A 27,655-nucleotide genomic window follows, 5' to 3' on the forward strand; every position below is an offset into this window, starting at 1 on the left:
CCAGGATATAGACACATGGGTACAGTGTTACACTATGTCAGCCAGGATATAGACACTGGGGTACAGTGTTACACTATGTCAGCCAGGATATAGACACTGGGGTAAAGTGTTACAGTATGTCAGCCAGGATATAGACACTTGGGTACAGTGTTACAGTATGTCAGCCAGGATATAGACACTTGGGTACAGTGTTACAGTATGTCAGCCAGGATATAGACACTGGGGTAAAGTGTTACACTATGTCAGCCAGGATATAGACACATGGGTACAGTGTTACACTATGCCAGCCAGGATATAGACACTGGGGTAAAGTGTTACAGTATGTCAGCCAGGATATAGACACTGGGGTACAGTGTTACACTATGTCAGCCAGGATATAGACACTTGGGTACAGTGTTACAGTATGTCAGCCAGGATATAGACACTGGGGTAAAGTGTTACACTATGTCAGCCAGGATATAGACACTGGGGTAAAGTGTTACAGTATGCCAGCCAGGATATAGACACTGGGGTAAAGTGTTACACTATGTCAGCCAGGATATAGACACTGGGGTAAAGTGTTACAGTATGTCAGCCAGGATATAGACACTGGGGTAAAGTGTTACAGTATGTCAGCCAGGATATAGACACTGGGGTAAAGTGTTACAGTATGTCAGCCAGGATATAGACACTGGGGTACAGTGTTACACTATGTCAGCCAGGATATAGACACTTGGGTACAGTGTTACAGTATGTCATCCAGGATATAGACACTGGGGTAAAGTGTTACACTATGTCAGCCAGGATATAGACACTGGGGTAAAGTGTTACACTATGTCAGCCAGGATATAGACACTGGGGTAAAGTGTTACAGTATGTCAGCCAGGATATAGACACTGGGGTAAAGTGTTTCAGTATGTCAGCCAGGATATAGACACTGGGGTAAAGTGTTACAGTATGTCAGCCAGGATATAGACACTGGGGTAAAGTGTTACACTATGTCAGCCAGGCAATTGACAATGGGGTCCAGTGTTACACTATGTCAGCCAGGATATAGACACTGGGGTAAAGTGTTACACTATGTCAGCCAGGCAATTGACAATGGGGTCCAATGTTACACTATGTCAGCCAGGATATAGACACTGGGATACAGTGTTACACTGTCAGCCAGGATATAGACACATGGGTACAGTGTTACAGTATGTCAGCCAGGATATAGACACTGGGGTAAAGTGTTACACTATGTCAGCCAGGATATAGACACTGGGGTACAGTGTTACACTATGTCAGCCAGGATATAGACACTGGGGTGCAGTGTTACACTATGCCAGCCAGGATATAGACACTGGGGTACAGTGTTACACTATGTCAGCCAGGATATAGACACTGGGGTGCAGTGTTACACTATGTCAGCCAGGATATAGACACAGGGGTACAGTGTTACACTACGTCACACGATATAACTAGGTGCTGTCTCACCCTGTGGCCAATCAAGCGAATAGTACGAACCATACAAGGCTGGAAAATCAGAACAGGCTTTAGAGGTAATGCTGTTGTACTCCAACTTGTAGGTAAAACATGTACCAACAAGACATCACATGTAGATTGGAATGATAAAAAACAACAAATAACATTTTTACAATACAATTTATTTCATAATTCATAATGTGAGACATTTTGAAATGTTTGGTCTAAAGAAAATGTTATGTAACACTGGTGAAGCTAATGGAATATAGGATTCTGCTGTTAATTTACAGGATTGTTTTAGTTTGAAGTTCCTATTCTGACGTGTTGTGTGTTTGTTCATTCATGGAACCAAAGACTGTCATGTTCTGATTAGTTCAATTCACTGTATTGCACCTGGTATGGATTTTTACGAAGGTCAACTATCTGCAAATATATTTACACAAAATGACAACAGACCAGCACCTTCAGGTCAGTAATCAGTCAGAACATGTTATGCTTAGGCTACTCTTCCTGGTAGCTACACACCAAACAGAAAACTTCCCGAATAGATTTCAACATGGTTGCCATGGAAACCCAAAAAACTCTTAATCGGAAAAAATATTAAAGCGGTTCTAGATTCACATATGAAAATGTGACTGGTTTATGGAAGATGATGAATGACCGAAATACATATTGGTTTAATGGCGCTTGGAGCAGAAATATTACGGCATTGGTTGAAATTAGCTGACGATGGACACAACTGCAGAGTTACATCTGTGATCTAGATACAGAACTTTAGAAGCCAGTAAATCATCAGTGGAATGGAATGTCTCTTGTTCCAAGAAAATGAAATTGTCATTGGTGTGTTCTGAAAATCCTGGGGATCAATATCACAACTGTTTTGATATTTTTGTTCAGCTTATATTGTTTTGACAGTTGTTTGATTATTTCATTGCAATCAGATCTACTACTCTGATACATTAGTTCTCTGTGTGAAGATCAGATGAGGAGGCACAGAGACATTGTATCAGACGAAAAGATTTAATTGAAATGAGATCGGTTTAATTGTTAAGTGTAACAAGAGACACTGGTATTACGGGTATAAATAACTGAGACTGACCCAACGTAGGCATCATCTTACATCTTACAATTATTCCAACATTTTTCTCACTCACCATACATGGAGCACATATAAAGATATACCAACAAACACCTCATACACCACATCACCGGTTAATTGACTTTCAGTGATACCTCAGAAGTCTTCAGTGAATACAATACTATCAACAACAATATCAAGTTTCTTTTGCTTCTGTAAATATCAAGAAGCTCCAACTTCCATTAGGTTATCTCAAGATGTCAAAGTTCATTGCCGAAGGTGCAGCACCATGGTTACGAGGAGGCTCGCATGGTAGATCCTGGCGTCATGGGCACTGGCTTTCCCATGATACAGTTGGGCAGATGGAGTCCCAGGACCTGATGTTATCCCACTGTTCATCTCGGAATTTACACCACAGTCTCCAGCACAGGCTGTCATTCGTTGACCTTCTGGGTTTTGAGTTGAGATTCATCTTCAAGCACCTCCTGTCCTTCCTCCAGCTTTCTCTTGGGGGCCTGGCGGGGCTCGGGTGTGGCTGCCTGGTCACCCCCATCCTCCTTATCCAGCTTCTTGAAGATGAAGGCGCAGTATATTGCTGAAACCAACACATATTGATGTCTATACCACATGTTGTTTTGTCAAACTCTTGTTATATTGTAGTACAATTCCCAGTGAATTTGTCCAAATTAACAAATTAACAAATTTCAGGCTAAAAAATCATGATGTCCCTATGTATACATAATAGATCTTCCGATCAGTAAAGTTCTATTGTCTTAAAGCAAACTTTGATGATCCAATCAAAATATTTGATGCATATGTTTTTCAGCTAATCAGATGCCAGGATTCTGAAGCGATTGAGCTTATTTTCTTTACCGCCTGTCTGAGTCACACAGAACAACAGAAAAACAAAACAAAAAATGACAACATGTCCCTCCCTTTTTGGTGTAGATGCCATGATGCTCAGAAATGACAGGGAGGTGAATATCCATAACAGAGCAGCTCCTTTTCAAGACACAGAAACCAGATATTCTTCTCTGAATGCTTATTTTGATCATATCAAGAAATTAGAAATCTCCATGCTCATTGGATACTTTTTCGCCAAGACCTGACAAACGTTCCATCGGAAGTCACTTGGAGGTCACTTCAGATGAACTTTCTAATCAGCAGGGAGATTTCTAATCTGAAGTTTTTCGTGAATCACATTGTGTAACGAATGTGGCAGTTTGGTGTAAATAAGGTCACCACATTGCATCTGTTTCTTTTCAGCTCCACGGCAACCAATAAAAGTGGACATTCATACAAGTCATGTCCACGGCATCATTGGCAATCCATAATTGCATAAACATTCAACTTACTTGCTGCGTCCCACTCATCTTGAGACAGAGTACCCTGCAACAGAACACTTCATCTTTACTGTGTTGTCATGGTGAAGCATAGTGTGCCATAGTCACCATTGTCCATACTTCACGGGTTTCTATACACTATTCAGCTCCATCACCCATGAAAATATATGGCTGACATGCAGTGTATATACCGTATTTGACCTAATAAGCGCCCAGGGCGCTCTCAAAATTAGAAATAGGGGGCTCTTATTAGAATATTATTTTGGTGAAAAAAAAACAGAGTTAAAGGATAAATTTTGTGGTTTGTGCTGACAGCCTGAAATGTTTAGATACGACAGATATATTTTTCCAGAATTTAATTGCCCATAATTAAGAGTGAATATAACACACGAGTGCGTATTATACGCGAATAAATAAGTCTTGTGTACATTGATCAATGGGAAGGGGTGCTAATTGGGATTGTTCACTAGCCAATATATTAGCAAATATCGCTGTGGGCTCTTATTAGAGCGGAGCACTTATTACGTCGAATATGGTAACTGGTATGAATGCAGTAATCTGTTTCCTACTCACCCTAAATTCGCACCATTTTATCATCAAATTGATGCATATTTTGTCCATTCTCATGGCACATTTATACACAAATCAACGGTCATGAGTCATGAGTGACATCATCCGGCTTACTCATCCTTAGTGTGACCCTCCACAAAAACGTTTCAGTCCTATCTGTGGATTATCAAAGCGATGATGATAGGGCTGGGATGGGTAACCTCGGGTACCCGGGTACTGAGTAGGAACCGGGTACCCACAGGACTCCCCAGACCCCTGGTTAGTCACGTGATATATTGTTTAATGGCATAAATGATCTAGATCTCTATGGTTACACTACAAGTAAAAAATGTTCTCATTTCTTTCTGACTATGCACCCATTCCTTCTGACTTTTCATATGGTTGAATAATGCTATAACTTAAGTCAACTTCAGTGTATGCATGACCAGGTCGTTTAAAATATGTATCTGAATACGTTTTGCAAGTGCTGTGGTAAAATAATTCCCAATCAGACATTTTGTATCTCTTAAATTTAAAACCTACAGTGGGTACCTGGGTAGGGTCGGGTAATAGGAGGGTGGGTAACCAGGTAGTAAATTTGGACCCGTCCCAGCCCTAGATGATGATAATGAAAACTACATGAGATCAGAGAAGTTATTGAACGTTCCAACACCATAAAGTTTCGACTCAGATGAAGGTGCAATTCGACTGTAAAACAAGAAACTTATGAATGAATTACAATTAGTAGGGCTGAAACGATATCCCGGGACACCGATGCATCGCGATACACTCCATACGATACGGTGTGCGATTTGTGAGGTGCTGTATCTCGATTTTTCACGATACGTTTATTCAAAGACGTATAGATCTATACGTACGTCTTTTTTTGTAAATAAACTTTTATCACAGATACGTTTTAAATGTGTTTAAAGAAGCATCGAGTCCCCAGGCACCGTAGGCCGGTTAACCAGCCAAGCCTTAGTCACGTCAAAATAGTATGCAGGAAAAGTCTTTGTCATAGCTTGCAACCTAGCATGATACATCCACGAAGCTCCATATTTTACATATAGATCGCGATTTCCTGCTTAAAACGTTCAGAATAACACGATTTAACCAAAATATTTTGTAAAAATCTGAAATTCATCGTACACGAGGATTTGTAATTTGATTGCCTGCCTCAGGTCACGTGCTCAAATTTGACCAATCATGAACCTTATAGCAGATTTCGGCAAGAAAGCGTCATTAGAAACCATTTTTTATCCAATGAAATCTTATGTTAAGCTACGAAAAGACTCAAGGCAATGCTACGAGCGTGTAGATGAAAAAACAACCTTTCTAGCGATGTGTCATATGTCAGACACCGACAAACGTGTTATTCATACGAAGCATTCGTAAACGGAGGTATTTCTTCATGTTACTGAGCGGACAGCCGCTGTTATCTTGAAATGAGTGAAAAGAGATGCTATTCATAATTCTTTTTAAAATAATTTTCCAATTAGATCTACGTAATCAATCAAAATAAAAAATAAATAAGTAGATCTTTTGAAATCTTACATATGCCCCCAATCGTCAAATTTTTGCTTCCTTGGTCCTTAATCTGGACGTTTTTTATTTACAACGAACTTAATTCAGTTGTCAATGCATTATTTAAATAATGTGATAAACATAACTTATAAACACTAGGATTAGACCTTTCAAACGGTGTATAACAAGGCTGTTGCTATAATTATTTTTAATTGTTTTTTTGCCTTTATACATGAAAATGGCAAATCATTAGTTACTGGACACTGGGACATTTAGTATTTAGTATTTACTCCTAGAATCTACCATCTAGTCACAACTCACAAATATGTAGAACTGTTAGTTTTGTGTTTGCTAGTCATTACATGGAAATAGCAGATGATTCATTAAGTTAAAATACTCATTACAGTATATATTTTATGACTCATGAACATTCTTTAACTTTCATTTAATTCATTTATCTCTTGTCTTCTCTTGTCACTATGTGTATCGTATCGTATCGAGATACGTATCGAATCATGATGTAAGTATCGAGATACGTATCGTATCGTGACCTAGGTGTATCGTTGCAGCCCTAACAATTAGGAAAACAGTCCGTATGTGACTGATGCGTATGTTGTACATCTATATTACTGATATGACGGCTGTGACCAACACATTCAGAAATATAATACAAGAGCAGGTATATTAAAAGTAAATGTTCATTTCAGGAATATATCTAACACGAGCTGAGGTGAGGTGAAATGGGGTTTAACGTAGAGTCTAAGATTATTGCACTTATATAAAGTGCTTTTACTAGTCAGGACTGATGCCGATTTATAGTGAGTGCTAGCCCACTGAGATACCATGCCTCAGTTAAACATGAGTACCCCACTCAGACACAGTCTACTGACTCCGAGCTGACCAGTCCTTGTTTTAGCCGCTTAATGCCGAGTGCCAGACAGGGTATCAATCTTTTAAAGTCTTTTGGTATGATGCGGCCGGGGATCAAACCCCAGACCTTCCACTCTCTGGGCGGACGCTCTACCACTAGACCACGGAGGCGGTCTTATCTAACATGATAACTAAACACAAATGGCCAAATCACAAAATGCATCCCCTTTACCCAAAAGTGAGTGTTATTGATTAACCTTCGAGCATGGGAATAGTTCTGACAATCCAAAGATTCAGGCAAATGTGCAACTTAAACACAGGACACAGCCTGGACTACAGTAGCTGTTTTGATTCACAGATTCACACGTGTCTGGTCAACATACTGATAAAACCAAATAAAGCAGGACACATACCACTTTTGGTTTGCGACCTCGGTCTCCGGAGTCATCGCTTGCCTCCAGGAAACTCACAGCATGCTTGTAGTTGTCTGCAACTGAGCTAACAAGATCTGTGCCCTGGTCTGCTGGGTAGGCCTACCGTAAGGAGAAAGTTCAATGGTACAATAAACAACCTCTGATCCCCACAAATAGTTCAGGATAAGCTCGACATGGTGACCCAGGTGGGGATAGGTTCACACAGTTTGAATTGGGTTGTGGTCATCCTCGATTATCCAGTATATTTAGTGACCATTCTATTATGATAAATACACTACCCACTGAAAATAGTTCAGGAGAAGATCCACATAGAGATGTACAGCAATGATCAATGGTGGTAAATCTTTGTCAAATGATAGGGCAAATCACTACAAAAATATAGTTCATTTTGCATGGGTAAGAAAACATACGAACTAATGGATAACAAGTTCTGGTTTAGAATGTTTAGTGAATTTAGTGACGTTTTAATGTACATTATTACACCATTGTCAAACTGGAGCAATATTAATTTTCTTATTTACTAACCAACTTCTAGAATGCCAATCAAAGAGTTATTTTGCATGGGTGTTTCATGGTAGGAACAGCTTAAACAATGATGGGATGAGGTGCAATCATCCTCCATTATCCAGTGTATTTTGTGTCCATTCTATTATTATGAATTAATACCCTAGACCCATTCACTACCATTGCTTCATTTTGAGCCATTAAATAGCATAATGCTGAAAATCGCTGTCTCATCAAATTACTCAAATATTATAAAACAAGAGACTGACTGACTGACTGAGTATGGTTTTACGCCGCTTTTAGCAATATTCCAGCAATATCATGGCGGGGGACACCAGAAATGGTCTTCGCACATTGCACCCATGTCGGGAATCATGACGAGGGAACGCTTTAACCACTAGGCTACCCGACTGCCCCATAAAACAAGAGAACTTAGGAGCAATGGATGAAGTAATGTCACCGCCAAAACAAGTGGCAAGCAAGCGAGCGAGCGAGTGAGAGAGAGAGTTGGGTTTAATGCCGCTTTTAACAGTATTCCAGTTATATCACGGTGTGTCAGCTTAATGTGGGAGGAAAGCCCGAAATGATGCAGGTCTTAGATGTTTACCACTACGGTGAAACCCACGAGCACGGGTATGGAGCTGACAAACCTAGAAACATAATCGGGGGAACCGGGGTTCAAATAGTGGCAGGTGGGTAGAGGGAATGTATACCAATAGAATGGAGATATAATACCCTGGATGATCAAGGCTGACACGATATGCACAAGTATTCTGATTTGGGTTTATTTCTCACTACCCCCTCCAGTGCAATGTGTTTATGTTTGTGATGGAACAGAGACATGTCCTTACCTCAAGTGCCTGCATCTTCCCCAGGAGGGACCGGCCCTCCCCATCTTTATTTTCTTCAAAGTAATCGGCAAAAGGTTTTCTTGCAATGAGTTGCATACCATACTTCTCAGCCATTCTGAAACATGATGTACGAAGCAGATGAGAGAGCTGCAGAGAGTGATAACACAAAACATTAGAGAAGGGCTACTATGATCCAGGACCTGGGCCCACTTGCACAAAGCGATCTTAGCGCTAAGATGATCATAACTCCCATACTTTAACATGGGCTTACGATAGTCTTAGGGCTAAGATCGCTTTGTGCAAGTGGGCCCTGGTGTCGGTTCTTACAATCTAGGTCTACACCTTGTAAACAATGCCTTGGGCGACACTGATACACACTTTCTGTGTCAATTATATTTAATTAACTGCTCGCTTGTTCGACAGCCTACAATCATAATGAATGTAACGTTTTGCTTATACCTCATCCCAATACCTTTGAGTTTGGTGCTAAGGCACTGACCATTAGATATAATGGGAGGGGCTGGGATTTTAAAAAATATATAAAAAAAATGTGCTGGGTCATTGTTTTAATAAAAATCATATCCCACCCATCAAATGATCAATCCTGAACTTATTAAAAGGAATGAAAAACATGAGTCAACATGTTTGTTGTCAAAATAACATTGGGATAACTAAATATTTTAAAAATTTGATGAAAATAGTTGATAATAGCAGGGACATTAATTTTCAGTAGTCCGAATACAGAGTTGCCATCTCCCTAATGGTAAAACTGGTAGTCCACAAACAAACAAAACTCGTCCTTCCTGAATTTTACTCAGACTAGCGGAATAATGTTAATTTTGAACTCGGTGATGTGGCAGGTAGGGGAGTTAACACAAAGTAAACAAGCATGCATGGATAAAAGAGTGAAATCCTTGGTGTGTCTGGAATTCCTTCAGCTTAAAATGCATTGGTACAACGTCCTAATAAGCAGAGTTGAATTGTAGATATGTCATTCTCCACTCACTTCTCTAAGACTGGGAAGTACACCAGGAACTCCGGACAGTCCACGACCCCCTCCAGATGGAAGTCATACTTGGCCCCAAACAGTGGGAAGGACTCCTTGCTGTCCGACTCAAACGTCACTCGGTAGACCTCGTTACCAAATGACTTGTCAGGGGAGTCCTTCAATCTCCGACTGGAACACAGATATAGGTCTCTCTTAAATTAAGTGTTGTTTAGCTTTTCCCCAAGTGACAGAGAAGATATGAGGGAAGTTTGTTATGTGGGATTCTCATTCCAGGGACTGATCTAGGATCCCAAACTAAGTTTGGTTTGGTTTGTTTGTTGTTTTACGCCGCACTCAGCAATATTCCAGCTATATGGCAGCGGTCTGTAAATAATCGAGTCTGGACCAGACAATCCAGTGATTGATATCATGAGCATCGATCCACACAATTGGGATCGTGACCTGCATCAACCAAGTCAGCGAGCGTGACCACCCAATCCCGTTAGTCGCCTTTTACGACAAGCATAGTTGCCTCTTAGAGCAAGCATGGGTTGCTGAAGACCTGTTCTACCCCGGATCTTCACTGGTCAAGTACCCATGGTCCAATATAATTGTCCTAAATTCAGAGGTAGTCTAACACTGGATTTTAACACTGCATTCAATGCAATAATGTTAAAGCTATATTGGTCCTGTTATCAGTGAAATAATAACACCTCTACAAAGCCATAACCAGTTTGAATTGGGAAATGTTTTATTCCAATTTGGGAATTTTCCACTTCTACAAACTTGGGCCTGAAAGCAGGCCTCTAAACAGGTCTAGATAAATTCATGTAAAGACATGTGAATGTGGAATGGTTAATAAACATGACCGCTTAAACTGGGGGCTTATCATGTTATATGTCAGCACTTTTAGAAGAATTTAACACGGAGACCTAGTAAGGGCTTGCTACTTATAAATAACAGTCCTCTCTAAAATAAAACATTTACAATTCTCCCAGGTAAATTACAGTTTGTGTTAGTCTACACAACAGGTGTCCATTCCAGAAAGCGATCATAGCAATGAAGTGATTGAACTCTCATACTTTAACATAGACTTTCAACTGTCGTAGCGCTACGATCCCTTTGAGGAATGGGGCCCTGAATCTATAACCTCTCATACAATGCCGCACTCACATCAATTCAAATGAGTTGGGCGTGGTTCCAATGAAGTATCCTCCTGGACGGAGACACTCGCAGGCATTCTGGAGCATCATCTCCACCTGCGGCAGACTCTCGAAGCAATAGTGGAATGAGAACTGACAGCTCACCACATCAAACAAGATAGACGGGTCCTTGTAGCGGTCCCGTAGCCGTACCTAAACGTCAGTTGTCATGGAAACAAGAGTGAATATGTGGTTCCTACATTTCAGAGATTTATCTAGAATTCCAAACTAAGCAGACTTGGCAGGCAAATTGGGAACAAATATTTTGTACCAAATTGGGATTTTTAAAAGTAGTTACTTCAGAGGTATTTTTATATTTCATTGTAACATTGGACTCTTTTTCTCTTTTTTTTGCCTATTATCAGTGGAATTTAAGTCACCTCGACCAGCCATCACATTAGTTATAGCTGTATTACTTGGAACAGGAACTTTGGGAATTTTTACTGACAACAGCTGCAGACTGGGGACAGTAAAAAGGCCTCTTAGTAGTTCCAGTTAAATCCCTGCATTTGTTACAATAATACCTTGCTTATTTGTCTTTGGAAATTAATATTGATGACATTAGTATTTCTCCCGAAAGAGCAAAACAGTGATCGATAGTGTGAGCGTCAGTGACTCGGATATGACAAACCTGTGCCCACTTGCACAAAGCTATACAACATTAACAATCCACAACAGTTTGAAGCTAAAATCAGTTTGTGTCTATTCACCATCTGAATGTTATATGCAGGGCAGTCAATGTGGACATCAATGGGGCCATCATATCCCCTTCACATGGTTGGTTTGGTTTGTTTGTTGTTTAAAGCCACACTCAGCAATATTCCAGCTATATGACGGCGGTCTGTAAAATAATCACGTCTGGACCAGACAATCCAGTGATTGATAAGAACATCGATCCATGCAATTGGAATCGATGACACGCTTCAATCCAGTCAGCGAGCCTGACCACCCGATCCTGTTAGGCACCTCTTACGACAAGCATAGCTGCCTTTGACGGCAAGCATGGGTTGTTGAAGACCTATTCTACCCTGGATCTTCTCCTGTAACATCTTTTTTTACGCTTACAAAACATTAAAACACTCAGGGTTTTACTGGATCCCATGGGATGCAAAAATATATTTACAGCCATGTTAATTAAGGCCATGCAAACTTGCATGCATGTTTACTGTCCATTTAACAGTAAATTAAGTTTCGCTTTAAAGCAAGAAAAGTCCCCTTAAAGCGAAAGCCTTCACAAAATATAAGTATTTTTTATCTGCTGTTGGTATAGTTGTGACCTTGAAGCTCTATTTTCATGTCCCCTACCCCCACCACCCCAACTTCTATCTTCCACCCCTCATTATAATTGGGCATCCCCAGGGCTCAAAAGTAGTAAGAACCAGATGACTCCCAATACAAAAACCAACTATTTTACAACCTTTTTCCATTCATCTATCATGTTGTACGTTAAGTCTACCACTCCCTCTTTCCCAGTACATTAACTGTATCCGTGGTTGCCCTTTCAGACACACCCAAGACCAGGATGGAGTATTAGGGAGCTATTCTGCAGTACAAGCCCCAGGTGTAAGAATTTGGAGTAGACGTCACATGTACCTTGGTACAATCTGCAGCAATAAACTCAGCCTGGAATATCTTCTGTGGGTATCGGTCTCGATTGTTCCTGTCAATCATCTCCTGGTAGCGAGATTCACACTGTTCCACAGACGTCGCCGCAATATCTGGCAACAAATTTGAAGACTACTGTACAAAGCCAGGCTTCAAAATTGCGACTGATGAGGTCGCCAATTCGACCTAAATTTTAATTTGTTTACTGTCTAAAACTCAGGGGTAGCCAAATGACTACCTTGAAAATATCTTGTGGCGACTAAATTCTATTGCTTTACATTTGAAGACACAAAAACATAACAGCTGATTGTGGAAAACATGTCTGCCAATAATTGTACTTGCGTATAAGTCCATCTAAAGTCAACAAGGAACAGAAATACATAAATATTAATGCAATTACTATTTTATTTCAGTTGACAATGCTCATTGGATAAGCAAGGATATACCTAAATAATCTAGTAGCCTAAATTGCATCATTGTTTGAGTCACAAATAACAAATATCAAGTACAGTTTCCACTAATATACAATTTCAAGACAAGTTGGTTGGTTTGTTCTTTAATGCTGCACTCAGCAATATTCCATCTATAGTCAAGTCCCGTTAATCCGACATCGATGGTTGCATATAATTATGTCGGATTAACGAGTATTCGTTGCAAATTAGCTCTGTCGGAGTCGGAGTGCGAGACTGTCAGATTAACAGGTCTAAATAGCACTGATTTAATCAGTTCCCATCATTAGTGTCGAATTAACGAGTGTCGGATTAACTAGACTGTATATGACGGCTTCAAGACTAGTGCTATGACTTGTACTAATTATGATAGTTATTTGATAAAAGATGATTTCAAATGCTTTTGGGTACCTACAATATTGGCTTGACTTCTTGATTTTACCACTGGCTACCTGGAAAAAAATGCTTGTAGCCATAAAGCTACTGAGTAAAAATTTAAACTTTGAAGCCTGAAAGCAGTCGTAATTAATCCAAGTCATCCCTTGCTCATATTACAGACTGAATACGGCTACCTTCGACACCTTGCTTAACTAGTAGTTTGTACCTTAACTTTTTCACTTGGCCACATTTGAATACAAGATATATTAGTCATACATCATACATGTGTTACAAAATGAACAGAACCCCATTTAAAGATGCCTACCCTAAAGCAGTCTTTGGCGTAGTCCGAGGGGTACAAAAAAGAGCAATTTCATGTAAAAGAGGGTTATGTCAACAGGACAAGTTGTTCCCTGTCTTCGCCACGAAGATCAATCGATAAAATGACCTGAGTGTGTCTTAACATATCAACCACTCAGACACCTTGTATCACTGAGTTATTTATATGCTTATATGTAATGTTGGGAGATCTAATGTCTGAGTTATATTTTAGTGTTATGATATTGCAATTCATATTTTATTATTAGCGGTATGCAAGGAAAAGTTATGTCCCTTTAATGGAAGTAAAAATGAGAGCACATGTGATGAAAAATAAACGGTGCAATGAGGTTCCATGTGTCAGGACTCTGCGACTGCGATACCCATTCAACTTGTCAAGTGGAACTGTATGATATGTGGTACTCATGAATCCTTACAATTTTTTTATGCAATCTCATTAAAATTAGATCTTAGTTCTCGCTCCCAGATCATGAAAGTGACAGTCGGAATGTGATTTCTGATCATGCAACCTCGAAAACTTAAAGAGGGGGTCTTCCGAAACGATAGTTACGTGCTTAATGACTTAATCTTTACAATCTAGTCCATCTATTAGCCATTCCAGAATGTTCGGTTTATCAGCCGTCATATAGCTGGAATATTGCTGAGTGCGGCGTTAAACAACAAACCAAACCAAAACCAATCTTTTGATCAGGTTTCAAATTTTAAATCGAGAATTTGTCAAAATATGTTTTGAAGTGTAGTTGCCAATTTGAAATTAGTGCCGTAAAGCACGAGAAAACTGCTCTCTGATTGGCTAATGTCGACTTCTTGTCACTAGTTGTCAGTCATTCCTTTAGGCCGGTCAAAGTTCGCGCAAGGTCGGTCTGACGTGACCCATAAAGGGGTGTCCTCAGGTCTTTGTTTAGCGGTAGCGAGAACTAAGATCTGTTTTTAATGAGATTGTGTTTTTATGCGGCCAACAAAAATGGGTATCAGTAACAAAACCATAAAACTGTATGAAGTGTGTTTCGTCCATGGTTACATCATGAAGAGTATGGAACATCATGTAGACGAGTGAAATAAACTTTATTCATCAAATCAAGAACCGTTACACACTATCTGAATTGAAAGCATGGTACTCATTTGTCAGCAGTCTGACTGTAAACATGATAGAATGCTTCACGTCACCGTTGCATTAACAATTTGTTTTCCGTGATATTTTACGCATGTAAATAAATTGTGAAAAATATGACCAAAATTGTAATTTGGGGAAGGACAAGCATAACAGCATAAGGCTCAAAATCATCATTATTATACCAAAAGACAAAGAGGTTGGTATTACTGCTGCAGCATTGGGTACCTTTTAAATTGTACTGAAATAGTACACTGTTCAAGACAAAGTAAACTGAAGAGTATGTTAATGTAAACCATTACCTGCACATGCCAGTCGGTCAATTCTTCCCTTTTTCCATTTGAGTAGATCACCTCCCTTGCCTGAGCAAAGGTCAAGGACATTTATAGTCTTATTTGGAGGGCTTTCATTCTTCAGTCTCTTCAAAGTGTCACCTTTTGATGAAAAGCAGTTCTTTTATAGAGTGTCTAGATAGGATAGGACAGGATAGGATAGGATAGGATAGGATAGTGAGTGAGTGAGTATGGTTTTATGCCGCTTTTAGCAATATTCCAGCATCATCACGGTGGGGGACACCAGAAATGAGCTTCACACATTGTACCCATGTCGGGAATCTAACCCGGGTCTTCGGCGTGACAAGCGAATGCTTTAACCACTAGGCTACCCAACCGCCCCAGGATAGGATAGGATAGGATAGGATAGGATAGGATAGGATAGGATAGGATAGGATAGGATAGGATAGGATAGGATAGGATAGGATAGGATAGGATAGGATAGGATAGGATAGGATAGGATAGGATAGGATAGGATAGGATAGGATAGGAAGAGGAGGGGAGGGGAGAGGAGAGGATATTTTGAGGTTATTTCATGGCAGTTTTCATATCATGCCCCATATCAGCCCCAGTAAAACAGTTTCAATGATGATTAGCATGATGAGGACAGAACATGTTAAATTTTCAGATAAGACTGAAAAATTAAAAGTTTCAAAATAGAAACACAACACCTCTGCATGAAAGTACTTAGGGGGAAAAGACGGCTGTATGACAGCAAAAAGATGCCCAGAGGTCATTACCACTTAATATATATTAAGCCAATCCATCACCCCAGCAGCTATATAATTCACAAAACATCTAATGGAAAGACATAACAGATGATGAGCCACAACATCATCTACCTTGAACTTCCAGTTGAGGTGAGCTAACAATCTGTGACACGTAAAATTCTATCAATAAAAACTACAAACTTACCAATTAGTATGCTTTTTGTCCAGTTGTTGAAATTTCTCAAGTAAAAGATTCGACTCTGTGTTCTCGATTGCAGACCAGCCTCCTGTAGCTCATTGTAGTGCTTGGCCACTGTGTGGGTCAAGTCCTTCTCATCCTTGTCCTACAGGGAAGAACAACGGTCAGTTCACTTAAGTCTACACTGAAAACATGTTCATCTCCTAAATTCTTAAGAATTAATGAGAACATGGGTGTCCCAGTTGTCTAAGACATTGCAGTTGGCTGTGCAGAGTTGCGTCCCTTGGGCATCCCAAAAACCTATGATCATGGGTTTGAATCGTAGTTCATATTTCACTCTTCATGAAAACATGTATACATTATAGGTACTTCTTAAAATGTTTAAAAAACACTTGCACCAAATGAATCCAACATTTCTTGATAAACACTGAGTGATCGTAATGATTATATATTGTAAGGAACAGAGCTACAGATAGGCTGCGTATCTGCGTAAATTACGCATCAGAAATGCAGAAATATGCAGTAAAATAAAATCAAAGCGTATCAAATACGCAACGAACATTACAGATACGCTACAAAAATAACACTTGTGCATATCATCAAAATATGGTGAAGTAACCCTGCGTATTCGATTAGCAAATCAGCAACTTATTTTGAAATTATAAACGGGCATTCCGTCAACCTTGCCAAACTCAACGATTACAGTTACATCATGATCATTTGCCATCACACTTTCTTGTGGAAGTATCGTGGTATTATTGAGTCCTATAAAGCTCTCTAACCCACACGACACCAGTATGCAGAGACTAGATGAATAGTGTTGTTAAATATTTAACTTAAATACCCACATGTGTAAAAACTAGTGGGTAACAGAAATTTGAATACCCAGATAGAATTACTGATACCCAATGATTTTAAAATGCATGCGTAAAATACCCACAACACCAAAAGCTTATCTGGAGCTCTGAAGGAATGATAACTGAGAAATGAGACATATAATTCATTTTCATTCAATCACCTTTTGAGATGAACCTTCACCAACTTGAGCAGTTTCTTGGGATATATCTGAAAATGAAATAAATAAACATTCACTAAATATTTATCACATCCGATTTGTTTATTGTCCTGAATACTCACCATTGAAAACATGAACATCAATAACATGATATCTACCAGGTAACTGCTTGACCTTTAATACAACTATGCACATTCTAACAAATATGAATACAATTAAAGATCTCTAATTTTCTTTCTTAGATATCTTTGACTATTTCCATGGTCTGATGCAAGAGAGCCTTCCCGGAAAGAGGAAGGTCATGGGTTCGATCCCTGGCCGGGTCATACCAAAAGATGTTAGAAGACGGTACTTGTTGTTGACGATCGGCATTGACTGGCTAAAACAAAGACGGGTTGGCTCGGAGTCAGTATACTGTGTCTGAGTGGGGTATTCATGTTTAACTGCAGCATGGTATCTTATTTGGCTAGCACTTTAAAAATCGGCATTAGTCCAGACTAGTACAAGTACACGCACGCATGCACATCGGTATATACAGTGATATAAGTGCAATTATCTTGAACACAATGTTAAACCACATTTCACCTCACCTCTTAGAAATCTTAAATTTTAACTCATTTTCTTCTCATATCTACACCATCATAATTTACCACCAGTATATCAGATTATTCACAGCAGTAGAGTTCATGTATGTGATGCCTGCATTAGTAAATATAGATGTTCTGTGTACATGGTGTAGATGAGGTAACATGATATTATCATGCATATTCATAACCGAAAGTGGTCTATTTTATAATGCTGAAAAGGTATGTTTTCTTGTCCATAGTTCTATCATAGAATATATAAATTTTTAAAAATGATTAAAAATAATATGTCATTGATCATCATAAATAGGACAGTTTATGATAAAATGTTCCCAATCTTCAATAGAGAGGGGGAAAAAACTGAATACGCTATGTACAAGCACAATTTTGGGACAACAGCCCCATTCGCAAAGGTAATAAACCTGAGCGGACCAAGAAATTTTCTGTGTGAGTGTGAAATAGATCCTTCTTATACATCTTATATGACCGGAGTTGGTTTCCATATTCTGTCTTGGTGTTGTCTCAGAGCTTGCAAAACCAGTTTACTTCATCATGTCTTCTAATCAGTTTCTGCACTTCCTTCCCAGTTGTCTTATGGTATTTAGAAGGTGTTGTGATAATCAAAGCTTCTTTGTAAGTTTGTCCACTCCAGTGATTGACATCGTGAGCATCGATCCGCGCAATTGCAATATAATGACATGCATCAACAATGTCAGCGAGCCTGACCACCCAATCCTGTTACTCGCCTGTTAATGACAAGCAAAGTCGCCTTTTACGGCAAAAATGGGTTGTTGAAGACTTATTCTACCCCGGATCTTAGTAGATCTAGTAGTAGCAGTATTAGTAGTAACCACTTTCACTGTAAAAAAAACCTAAGAGAAAAAACCCACATACTGGATAACTGATGATTAGTGATGACAATTTTTTTCTGCACCTGTTTTGATAATACGTATTGCACATCGGTTTTGCGTATCGCGGTAGGTATCGCATCGGAAAAGGCGTTCTAATACCTAGGCCTAGAGCATACTGGTAGAAAAAAGCAGCGTTAGAAATTGGCACTAGTCCTGTAGTCCTTACCAAATGCCCAATAGTAAAGGTATCCTAAGGACTAGTAGAAATAGGCCCATTTTAAGGGTATTGTTATATGTTATCATTATAAGGACTAGTGGACAAAAACTGATAGTTTCTAACCCTGAAAAAGGTTGTGAAATAACGTACGTTGGCGGGGGGCTTACACCGTTCGTTAGTTAAACTAAATTAGCGTTCAGTACAGATGAGGTTCTGATAGTGATACCGATAGGCCGGTTTTGCTTGTGGAATCCTTTCCAGTCATTGTCTAAAACAGTTTTGTGGTCATAGATCAAATTTAGAAACATCGCAAAACTATGCATGTAAAATATGTTTCTCACATTTTTACTGACATGTGGACCATTCGCCTATTAATGCCTATAACAATTTTATGGCAGGACCTCTAAACATTAATACTGTAACAATTTTCACATCTATGTTTTCCTTACCGCTCGACATGCTTATGGAAACTAAATGAATTACGGTTGTCGTATATCACACCTTTTAAAAAACCGACTGATACTGAAGGATTTAATCGGTATTTTCCTTTATTTAACATTAGTAGACAAACCAATGACGTGATTATACAGTTATATAACAAATGATAGTCTAATAAACGAATGACAATATGTTGTTAATTATCCGTAGAACCGAGTTATGGTATTACTGGTTTATTTAGCTGACGCCTAAGAAACTTTGCGCTGTTATAAACACTACAGACAGGACCCAGTGGCCTTTAGATTGCATGACATGAGGCATGTGGAGCTAGAGGTCGAAGTTAGCCTGGAAAACAATCCTGATTAGAATCTGTCTAGTGTCGATAAGGTAGCACATGCCAGCGCAGTAACGATGGCATCATTTCGATGCATAGCTCTCACGCCAAACTTGAGGTTTATTGTCAAAAGTTACTCATCAGGTTTTACGAACAATCTTCCAAAGCTTTTGGACGTTGGAGGTAAGTCTTCATACTGGCTCAGTGGTAGATAAATGATCGATTTATGCCATGTAACTACAAGTATATTTGACGAGGTAATTTCACCGTTAGTTTATGATGTTGTCAGCTGGTTATATCTATCTGTTTGTGTTTTATAATGTCAGTGATGATCAAGTGTTCAGGAAACGCATGTTTTCAGATGATAACATCACCATCATTATTTCATCATGATGATTTTGTCTGAACTTTCAAATTTCAAATGTAATACTACTTGCATTAATTACAGGTTCACATTTGAGCTTAGGGGTTGGCACTAGTGCTAATTTGGTGACACATGAATTTCCTGATTTACAATGACTGTTTTAAGAAGGCATGATTGATAAGCTCATGCAGTGACTGTTGCATAATAATTGCCTGTTGCTAAAATAGAGCAGATATATACCATTATCTTTAGATTTACTTTACGATGAACATGGAACTTACCGACAATCATTTAATATGTTGATCCGATACTGGACCTGTCTAATGTTGACACAGCACCAACTCATTTCTTTCAAACCTAACTTTCTTCCAGCACCAAAAGGTTTACAAAAATGTCACAATACAGAATATGTAAACACTTTTTGCAAGATGTATTGGCGAAACAATGCCTTGTGATGTCAGGATAGCAACGGTGATCCTTGGAGTCATAGAGTGTGTCCCCTCAGTGATCCATCAGCTCGACACGCAACATTAATCATTAATTATTTGTTTGTTGTAATTGCAGTGTTGTTAGCAAATATTCCAGCTATATAATGGCGGTCTGTAAATATTCGAGTCTGGATCAGACAATCCAGTGATTGATATCATGATCCACACACCTGGAATACGATAACATGCATCAACCAAGTCAGCAAGCCTGACCACCCAAGCCTGTTGCTCGCCTCTTACAACAAGCAAAGTCGCCTTTTTCAGCAAGCATGGGTTGTTGAAGACCTATTCCAACTCAGATCTTCATGGTAGTCATTGAATAAACCCAGCGATATTGAGAGTTTACAGCATACTGTTGGCCATCTTTTGCATCAATCAATTAGGTTTGTAATGACAACAAGGGATAAGACTAAAGAGCTGTGCAGAGGGCCTAAGGGGGTTAAAACGTGTCAGGATGAAATGGTATGATGTCAAATATTTTGTCAACAGGAAACTGTCATGCAACTTCCTACCAAGCCACTTTTACTTGGTAATTTTGTTCAGAAATTATTCAAAAGCTGACTCACCCTTCTGATATCAGTAGCCATGCCTATCTTCATGACCCGTGAAGATCTGGGGTAGAATAGTTCAGCAACCCATGCTTGCCGTAAAAGGCGACTATGCTTGTTGTAAGAGGCGACTAACGGGATCGAGTGGTCAGACTCGCTGACTTGGTTTGATGCTCATGATATCAATCACTGGATTGTCTGATCCAGACTCGATTATTTACAGACTGCCGTCATATAGCAGGAATATTGCTTAGTGCGGCGTTAAACTACAAACAAACCAAACCCAAATTATGGTTCACGTTATCCTTACAGTGTTTCCTTCCAAAGAATTATTAAATACATGTACCATGTCAGTCATGCGTACTTGTGAATTCAATGTCTGACGCCTGTAGCTGTTGTCAGCTTGCGCCATATCAGGTCATTCCTCACCACTTGTAGACTAACATTTAGTCTCTGAAATCTTATATTACACAATATCCTTCTTGACTCTAAAAATATAAAAAAAATTCCCTATGCTGATTTCAGAGTGGAACAGAGCTAGCTTGAGCTGGCTAGACTTGCTTTTGTATGCATTTCTAGATTATTTTTTTTCATAAAATAAATATATTCCACGGTCATGGTGCAGGACTACACCACTTGGTAACATGTAAATTATGGAATGGTTCAAGTGTGCCAAATGGCTTCAGGGCTACTCGTAAGTGTCCATTGACTAAAGCTACAAGGCAGCATGGATATTCGTAACCTTGCAAGTGTTTTGTCACCATTTCTCCCATTTCTGTTCATTTCCGCCATAGCCATTTAGGCATGTTTAGATCAATTTGCACTCAGATTAACAGTGTAGACGTAGCTTGTTGGTCAAGAAGTCTGAAAGTTGCAAGTTCGAGTCTTATGTATTCTCATTAAAACTGGTTGCTTGTCTAATTGACAATTGACCTATGACAGAGATTGCACTCACAACATGTTGCGATGCTGAAATCTAAAGATGCTTATTCTTTCTTTTTCAGTTTGTGCAGCATTTCCAAGCACTGTGAACAGTCAGTTCATTTCGTCAAGAAACTTGTCAACATCGCCATTGTTGCAATCAAGTCTTCTTCATGACAGTCAAGGCTTGTTTTCCCCTTTCTCTAAACAGTCAGTCCTAGATACTCTGCCTGTTGGTGTGAGTCACTTTAGCACCAGTCACAAGTTGGTTGCGAATGAGAAAGGAACAGATGAGACTAAAACCCAGAAAGTAGGTGAGGAAAAAGATGACAGTACACTGACAGTGTTCCAGCGATTCAAGAAAACCTATAGAGAGCATGGGAAGATCCTAATAGGTGTGCACTGTGTGACTTCTGTGGTCTGGTTCGGTTCCTTCTACATGGCTGCAGTCAGGTGTGTACTGTCGACTCTCACTTATGTTTTGCTTACTCTTCAGATTTTTACAGGAATATACCTGTTGGTAGGCTAAAGAAAAACCCAAACAAAAATTCTGATTTTTATTTTAATTCACAGTCACTACAAGTATGGAATAAAAAAAACAACATTCTCTTGTTACTACATGAAAATCATGTTTGTTTGTTTATTAAACATTAATTATTTATCATTAATTATTGATAATAGTGGGTAATTTTCAGAAAGTATCTTTTTGATGCAATATGCAATCTGCTTGATAAATATAGGGACAAATGCAGAATTTATTTTTCCATTTCAATAAAATCCAACAGTCGGCAGATCCGTAAAGCATGTAAGAAAGAAATGTGACTTAGTATGAGGGTCAGAGCCTTCTGAGTCATCAACAATTTTGGAATGGGTGGTGCCCTGCACACAAATAACAGAGGGGGCATGGGTGGCCCAGTCGTCTAAGGCGCCGTGATTCGCTGTGCAGAGTTGCGTCCCTAGGGCACGCCAGTAATCTATGAATGTGGGTTTCGAATCCTGGTTCGCCCTGATTTTGTTTCTAGGTTTGTCAGCACCATACAAAAGTGGTAAACGTCTGAGACATGCATCACTTGGGATTTCCTCCCACATTAAGCTGGGATATAACTGGAATACTGTTAAAAGCGGCGTTAAACCCAACTCACTCACAAATAACAGAAATAAAGGGTGTGTTATTACCATAATGCCAAGGAGTCTAATTTATGAGACTTAGATACAATTTCTACTCTACCCTTTAGGTCAACTTAAAGTATCAAGTGACCCTGGCCTATTGCTCATCCATGTTGATGATGGTGATTGACAGATGATGATAAAATGTTTGCTCAATGTTTGTATCCCTTTAGTCAATTACAATTTATGTCAACATAACCCCAAAATCACTGAGAGAATCAAGAACTAAGCAAATCTTAAATGTCACCAGATGAGAGAGGCCTGCTGTAAGGTAGCAATTGTTCTGAGAGTTTGTGGGATTGGCAAGTTTTATCAATATCTAGGTTTGAAGTATGACATCCCACATGTGGGGTTAAACAAACAATCAAAACAATGGAAGCTGTACAGTGATGATATGTTTGCAGTATGCTGCTGACAAGTATGGCATAAGCCCCTAAGGCCACACATTTTTTGTTTTGTTTCTCCTTGCTTTTAGCTTGCTTGCTTGTTTGTTGTTTAACACTGCACTCAGCAATATTCCAGCTATATGACTTCGGTCTGTAAAATAATTGAGTCTGGACCAGATAACCCAGTGATTGACATCATGAACTGCAACTGGGTTACGATGACATGCATCAACCAAGTCAGCGAGACTGACCACCCAACCCCGTTGGTCGCCTCTTCCAACAAGCATAGTCACCTTTTACAGCAATCATGGGTTGCTGAAGCCCTATTCTAACCCGGATCTCCTCGGGTCACTGAATGTCACCAGGCCAGAAAAAAATTCAACATAAAAATATTTATTTTTGTTATGTCTCCCACTAGTAACACTATCAGTGATCCAAGATGCCAGCTGCAGTTTTAACTCCAGTGCAGAATGACTTTCATATCAATAAATAAATAATTGACTTAGGTATTTATTTTTATATCGACCGACCTTGTGTGGAAAAGCTGGAATAAATTCGGAAAATTTAAAATAAAAAAATGTGGCCTTAGTTAGTCACTCGTTCTCAATGTGGGTTTCTGTTGTGATGTGTTATTCCTTTCATTGCAGTGGAGTAGACATTGTGCCACTGATGGAACAACTGGGACTGAGCGAGACTCTGATTAAACCCTTCCGCGCCGGGGGCCTAGGGTTCGTGGCCTTGGCCTACCTGATGTATAAGCTGGCCACACCCGCCCGCTACACATTGACTCTTGGGGGGACCAACATGGCCATACGCTATATGCGTCGGTCAGGAAAAATGGAACCCATCGCAGAAGGCGAAAAGATCAGGAACCTGTACAAAGCTGGCAAAGTGGAATTCAAAGATCGTCAGTTGACTTTCAGAGAAAGACGGAGTGTTATAATTAGGAACCGGAAATTATCTCGAGATAAAGAATCGTGATATTCATGGAAAAATGTATCATCTTGGTGAAAACAAACATTGTTTATTCTCTGAAACACATTATCAGCACAATGCCAAAATATATCTGTATTACAATTCTGCTTTTTCAGCTTTTTGTCTCAATCATGGAGGCCTGTTTTTTATTTGGAAGACTACCTATCTTGTATGCAAGGAGTTGCTACTTATGCTGCCAATTAGTAATGGAATGAAAATGGTGATATAATTGAATCTGTCTAAAACAGGCTTGTGTGGGACTGGGGAACAAGGTGTGTCAATTACCGTATTTGACGTAATAAGTGCCCAGGGAGCTCTCAAAATTAGAAATAGGGGGCTCTTATTAGAATGTTATTTTGGGGGAAAAAAACAGGGTTGAAAGATAAATTTCGTGGTTTATGCTGACAGTCTGAAATGTTTATATACGAGAGATATATTTTTCCAGAATTTAATTGCCCATAATTAAGGGTGCATATAACACACAAGTGCGTATTATACGCGAATACATAAGTATTGTGTACATTGATCATCGGAAGGGTGCTAATTGGGATTGTTAACAAATATATTAGCAAATATCGCAGTGGGCGCTTATTAGAGCGGGGCACATATTACGTCGAATACGGTACATGGTAAATTGGTCCTTTTATCAACAATTTCAGTCCAGAATCTGAAGTGATGGAAGTTCAGATAAGTCAGATTTATCTTGATGATAAATTAACATAGTAAATTCAGGATTATTAATTGGTCCAGTATAGACAGAAATCCGGATTAATCAGAGTCTGACTTTGACAGATTCTACTGTATACAGAATTGTTAATATAGTTTGTAGGTATTTCCTGACTCTAGACATTTTCTGTGCAGATATGCATCTGGTAGCCATGCAAACATCTATTGGTTGTGTGTTCAAATTTATCAGAGTGATTAAATCATTAATAACTACCCTTCCCAAGCTCATGGGTTTCATGAAAGTTGTGAATCTGAGTGTTCTTCTAGACTTTCCTTCCACATTAATCTGACATGTTGTCGTATAAATTGATATACTTTTAAAAGTCGCATAAATTTGCTAATTCTTGTTGTGATATATTCAGATAAATAATCTTAGTAGTTAACAAGGTATCCCGATTTCCCTTTTATTGATCACCAATATCTTTACAGAATTAACACAAATATATTTTGGATTTGCTTTTCATATGAAATCGATCTCTAAAAGCTTCTGTAGCAAGTGGGAATAATTTATACAAGGATTGGTACTTTCTGTAAATTAATAACATTGATAAATAATACCCATGGCCACAGGTAATAATCCCTGAACAAACTGTTTTATGTCAATTGTAGCCATGATATATATTTAATACCTACCAGATTTACCTGTTTGTTAACATGATGACATTGAATATAAAACTAATGATATTTGTTAAAAAGAATCTCACCTTCGTGTCAACAAATGACAGTAAAGTAAGAAAATCAGTGATTTGTCATTTTGATTGTTACCCATGGGGCTAGAAGTAACAGACTTCATAAAAGTTGTGTGTGCACCAGTGCACCACTGTATTGTTTTCGTCATGCGGACGGCATTGTTGACGCATTCGATTGTAATTTTGAATTAAAGTCGGAATGATGCCACGCTAGAAGAGACATAATGACTGAAGATTGTTGCCGTCATTTGACAATTGTGGTTTCCTAAGACGGCAGTTGTGATCAGTGCATTTTAAGGGGAAAGGAATGAGAAATAATGGGAAATAATGGGAAATAAGGAAATTATTATACTCGCATGTGTGTCATACTAAACTCGTGTAAGAATTGATGTATTACCCTACCTTGCTCTCACTCGGGAAATACAAGAATTCTGGCTCTCATTTTGTAAAATCACACATGTGGGTGTAATAATGTCTACTTCCGTGCTATATGTTTGATGTCAAGTGTCAGGAGGGTGTCATGATCCATGTATAGTAATGTATATCTTGCTTGCATCTTATTGCTCATTAGTACAGTGTATTCATATATCAGCTTGTGAACATTTCGTGCTGGGAGGAATCGGAACCACCAGGCAATGTATACTACTCAAAAGAAGTTAAAGACCACCTGATTCTTTTATATCACTAAAGGTTAACTGAAGTAAAATGAAAATAGGTGTTCTCTAACTTCTTGTGAGTAGTATAGTTGTTCAGCTGCAGTTCAGCTCCATGTGTGTGAAGTGTATTTGAGTGAATGTTGCTGAGGTTGTTGTTGAGGTTGTTGTTGAAGTAGCAACTATTCTGTGGATGACAACCCGAGAGGGCTATGGCTCCTGCAATGTAATTTCGCTTTCATGATTATTTTGATAAATTCTCTAAGAAAAGTATTGTTTGCTGCAATGAATTGTACTGAATGTGTTCTTTCTACATCAGTGATTGTTACCATGGTTACAGGTGTGTGAATTTTATGGAAAACTGAGTAAAAAGTTTAAAAGACCTTGCTGTTTTATGTATTTCAAGTGTATTTTTTACGTGAACTTACCTAAAAATTACTTTGGTTGTATGCCATGGACTCAAATGTACACCATACCATGTGTAGTCACACCATACCAGGGGGCACGGGTGGCCCAGTCGTCTAATGCGCAGCTATTCGCTGTGCAGAGTTGCGTCCCTTGGCTACGCTAGAAACCTATGATTGTGGGTTCGAATCCTGGTTCGCCCCGATTATGTTTCTAGGTTTGTCAGCACCGTGCTCATGGGTTTCACCTAACTGGTAAACGTCTGAGACCTGCATCACTTCAGGCTTTCCTCCCACATTAAGCTGACACGCCGGGATATAACTGGAATACTGTTAAAAGTGGCCTTAAACCCAACTCACTCACTTACTCACACCATACCCCTGTGTAGTCACACCATACCACGTGTAGTCACACCATACCCCTGTGTAGTAACACCATACCATGTGTAGTCACACCATACCCCTGTGTAGTCACACCATACCATGTGTAGTCACATCATACCATGTGCAGTCACACCATACTAGTGTGTAGTCACACCATACTAATTTGTAGTCACACCATACCCCTGTGTAGTAACACCATACCATGTGTAGTCACACCATACCCCTATGTAGTCACACCATACCATGTGTAGTCACATCATACCATGTGCAGTCACACCATACTAGTGTGTAGTCACACCATACCCCTGTGTAGTCACACCATACTAGTGTGTAGTCACACCATACCCGTGTGTAGTCAGCAGACTCAGCACCATACCTGTGGTGGCAGGTTTCACCAAGTGCTGAACGTCTAAGCCTGCATCACTTCAGGCATTCTCCTTCAAGCTGACACTCACTCACACAGGTGGTGCAGTAGCCCAGTGGTTAAAGTGTTAGCTCGTCATGCCAAAGGCCAGGTCAATGTGTGAATCCCATTTCTGGTGTCACTTGATGTTACTGGAATATGCTAAAAGCAGCATAAAATCATATTCACTCACTCG

The 27,655-nt window shown here is 39.3% G+C and overlaps 2 protein-coding genes across 2 annotated transcripts; one reads left to right on the plus strand and one right to left on the minus strand.

Annotated features, from left to right (window-relative positions):
• Positions 1-1,616: 1,616 nt before the first annotated feature.
• Positions 1,617-19,056, minus strand: LOC124135334 (mRNA cap guanine-N7 methyltransferase-like). Its single transcript, XM_046500612.2, has 11 exons — positions 19,029-19,056; positions 16,931-16,977; positions 15,919-16,057; positions 14,974-15,105; positions 12,383-12,507; positions 10,761-10,942; positions 9,606-9,776; positions 8,600-8,714; positions 7,224-7,343; positions 3,880-3,913; positions 1,617-3,119 (listed from the first exon to the last, which is right to left on the minus strand). The coding sequence occupies exons 1-11, from the start codon at positions 19,036-19,038 to the stop codon at positions 2,959-2,961; spliced, it is 1,236 nt and encodes a 411-aa protein (XP_046356568.2). The 5' UTR covers positions 19,039-19,056; the 3' UTR covers positions 1,617-2,958.
• Positions 19,057-19,282: 226 nt separating this feature from the next.
• LOC124135335 (uncharacterized protein C18orf19 homolog A-like) lies at positions 19,283-24,605 on the plus strand. The gene is made up of 3 exons (XM_046500613.2): positions 19,283-19,534; positions 21,756-22,125; positions 23,873-24,605. Exons 1-3 carry the CDS (start codon positions 19,429-19,431, stop codon positions 24,204-24,206), a joined length of 810 nt encoding a protein of 269 aa, XP_046356569.2. The 5' UTR covers positions 19,283-19,428; the 3' UTR covers positions 24,207-24,605.
• Positions 24,606-27,655: the final 3,050 nt, after the last annotated feature.

Source organism: Haliotis rufescens, unplaced genomic scaffold, assembly GCF_023055435.1.
Source record: "Haliotis rufescens isolate VD_foot unplaced genomic scaffold, xgHalRufe1.0.p SCAF_19, whole genome shotgun sequence".
Lineage (NCBI taxonomy): Eukaryota > Metazoa > Mollusca > Gastropoda > Lepetellida > Haliotidae > Haliotis > Haliotis rufescens.

What these genes read in the sequence shown, in the direction of transcription:
- LOC124135335 (XM_046500613.2), top strand. Translation starts at nt 19,429, where the DNA reads ATGGCATCATTTCGATGCATAGCTCTCACGCCAAACTTGAGGTTTATT. An exon ending in AAAGCTTTTGGACGTTGGAG is followed by an intron (nt 19,535 to 21,755) that starts GTAAGTCTTCAT and finishes TTTCTTTTTCAG; the next exon opens with TTTGTGCAGCATTTCCAAGC. An exon ending in TTCTACATGGCTGCAGTCAG is followed by an intron (nt 22,126 to 23,872) that starts GTGTGTACTGTC and finishes CTTTCATTGCAG; the next exon opens with TGGAGTAGACATTGTGCCAC.
- LOC124135334 (XM_046500612.2), bottom strand. An exon ending in GACAAAAAGCATACTAATTG is followed by an intron (nt 15,106 to 15,918) that starts GTAAGTTTGTAG and finishes TTTCATCAAAAG; the next exon opens with GTGACACTTTGAAGAGACTG. An exon ending in TTGCTGCAGATTGTACCAAG is followed by an intron (nt 10,943 to 12,382) that starts GTACATGTGACG and finishes ACTGACGTTTAG; the next exon opens with GTACGGCTACGGGACCGCTA.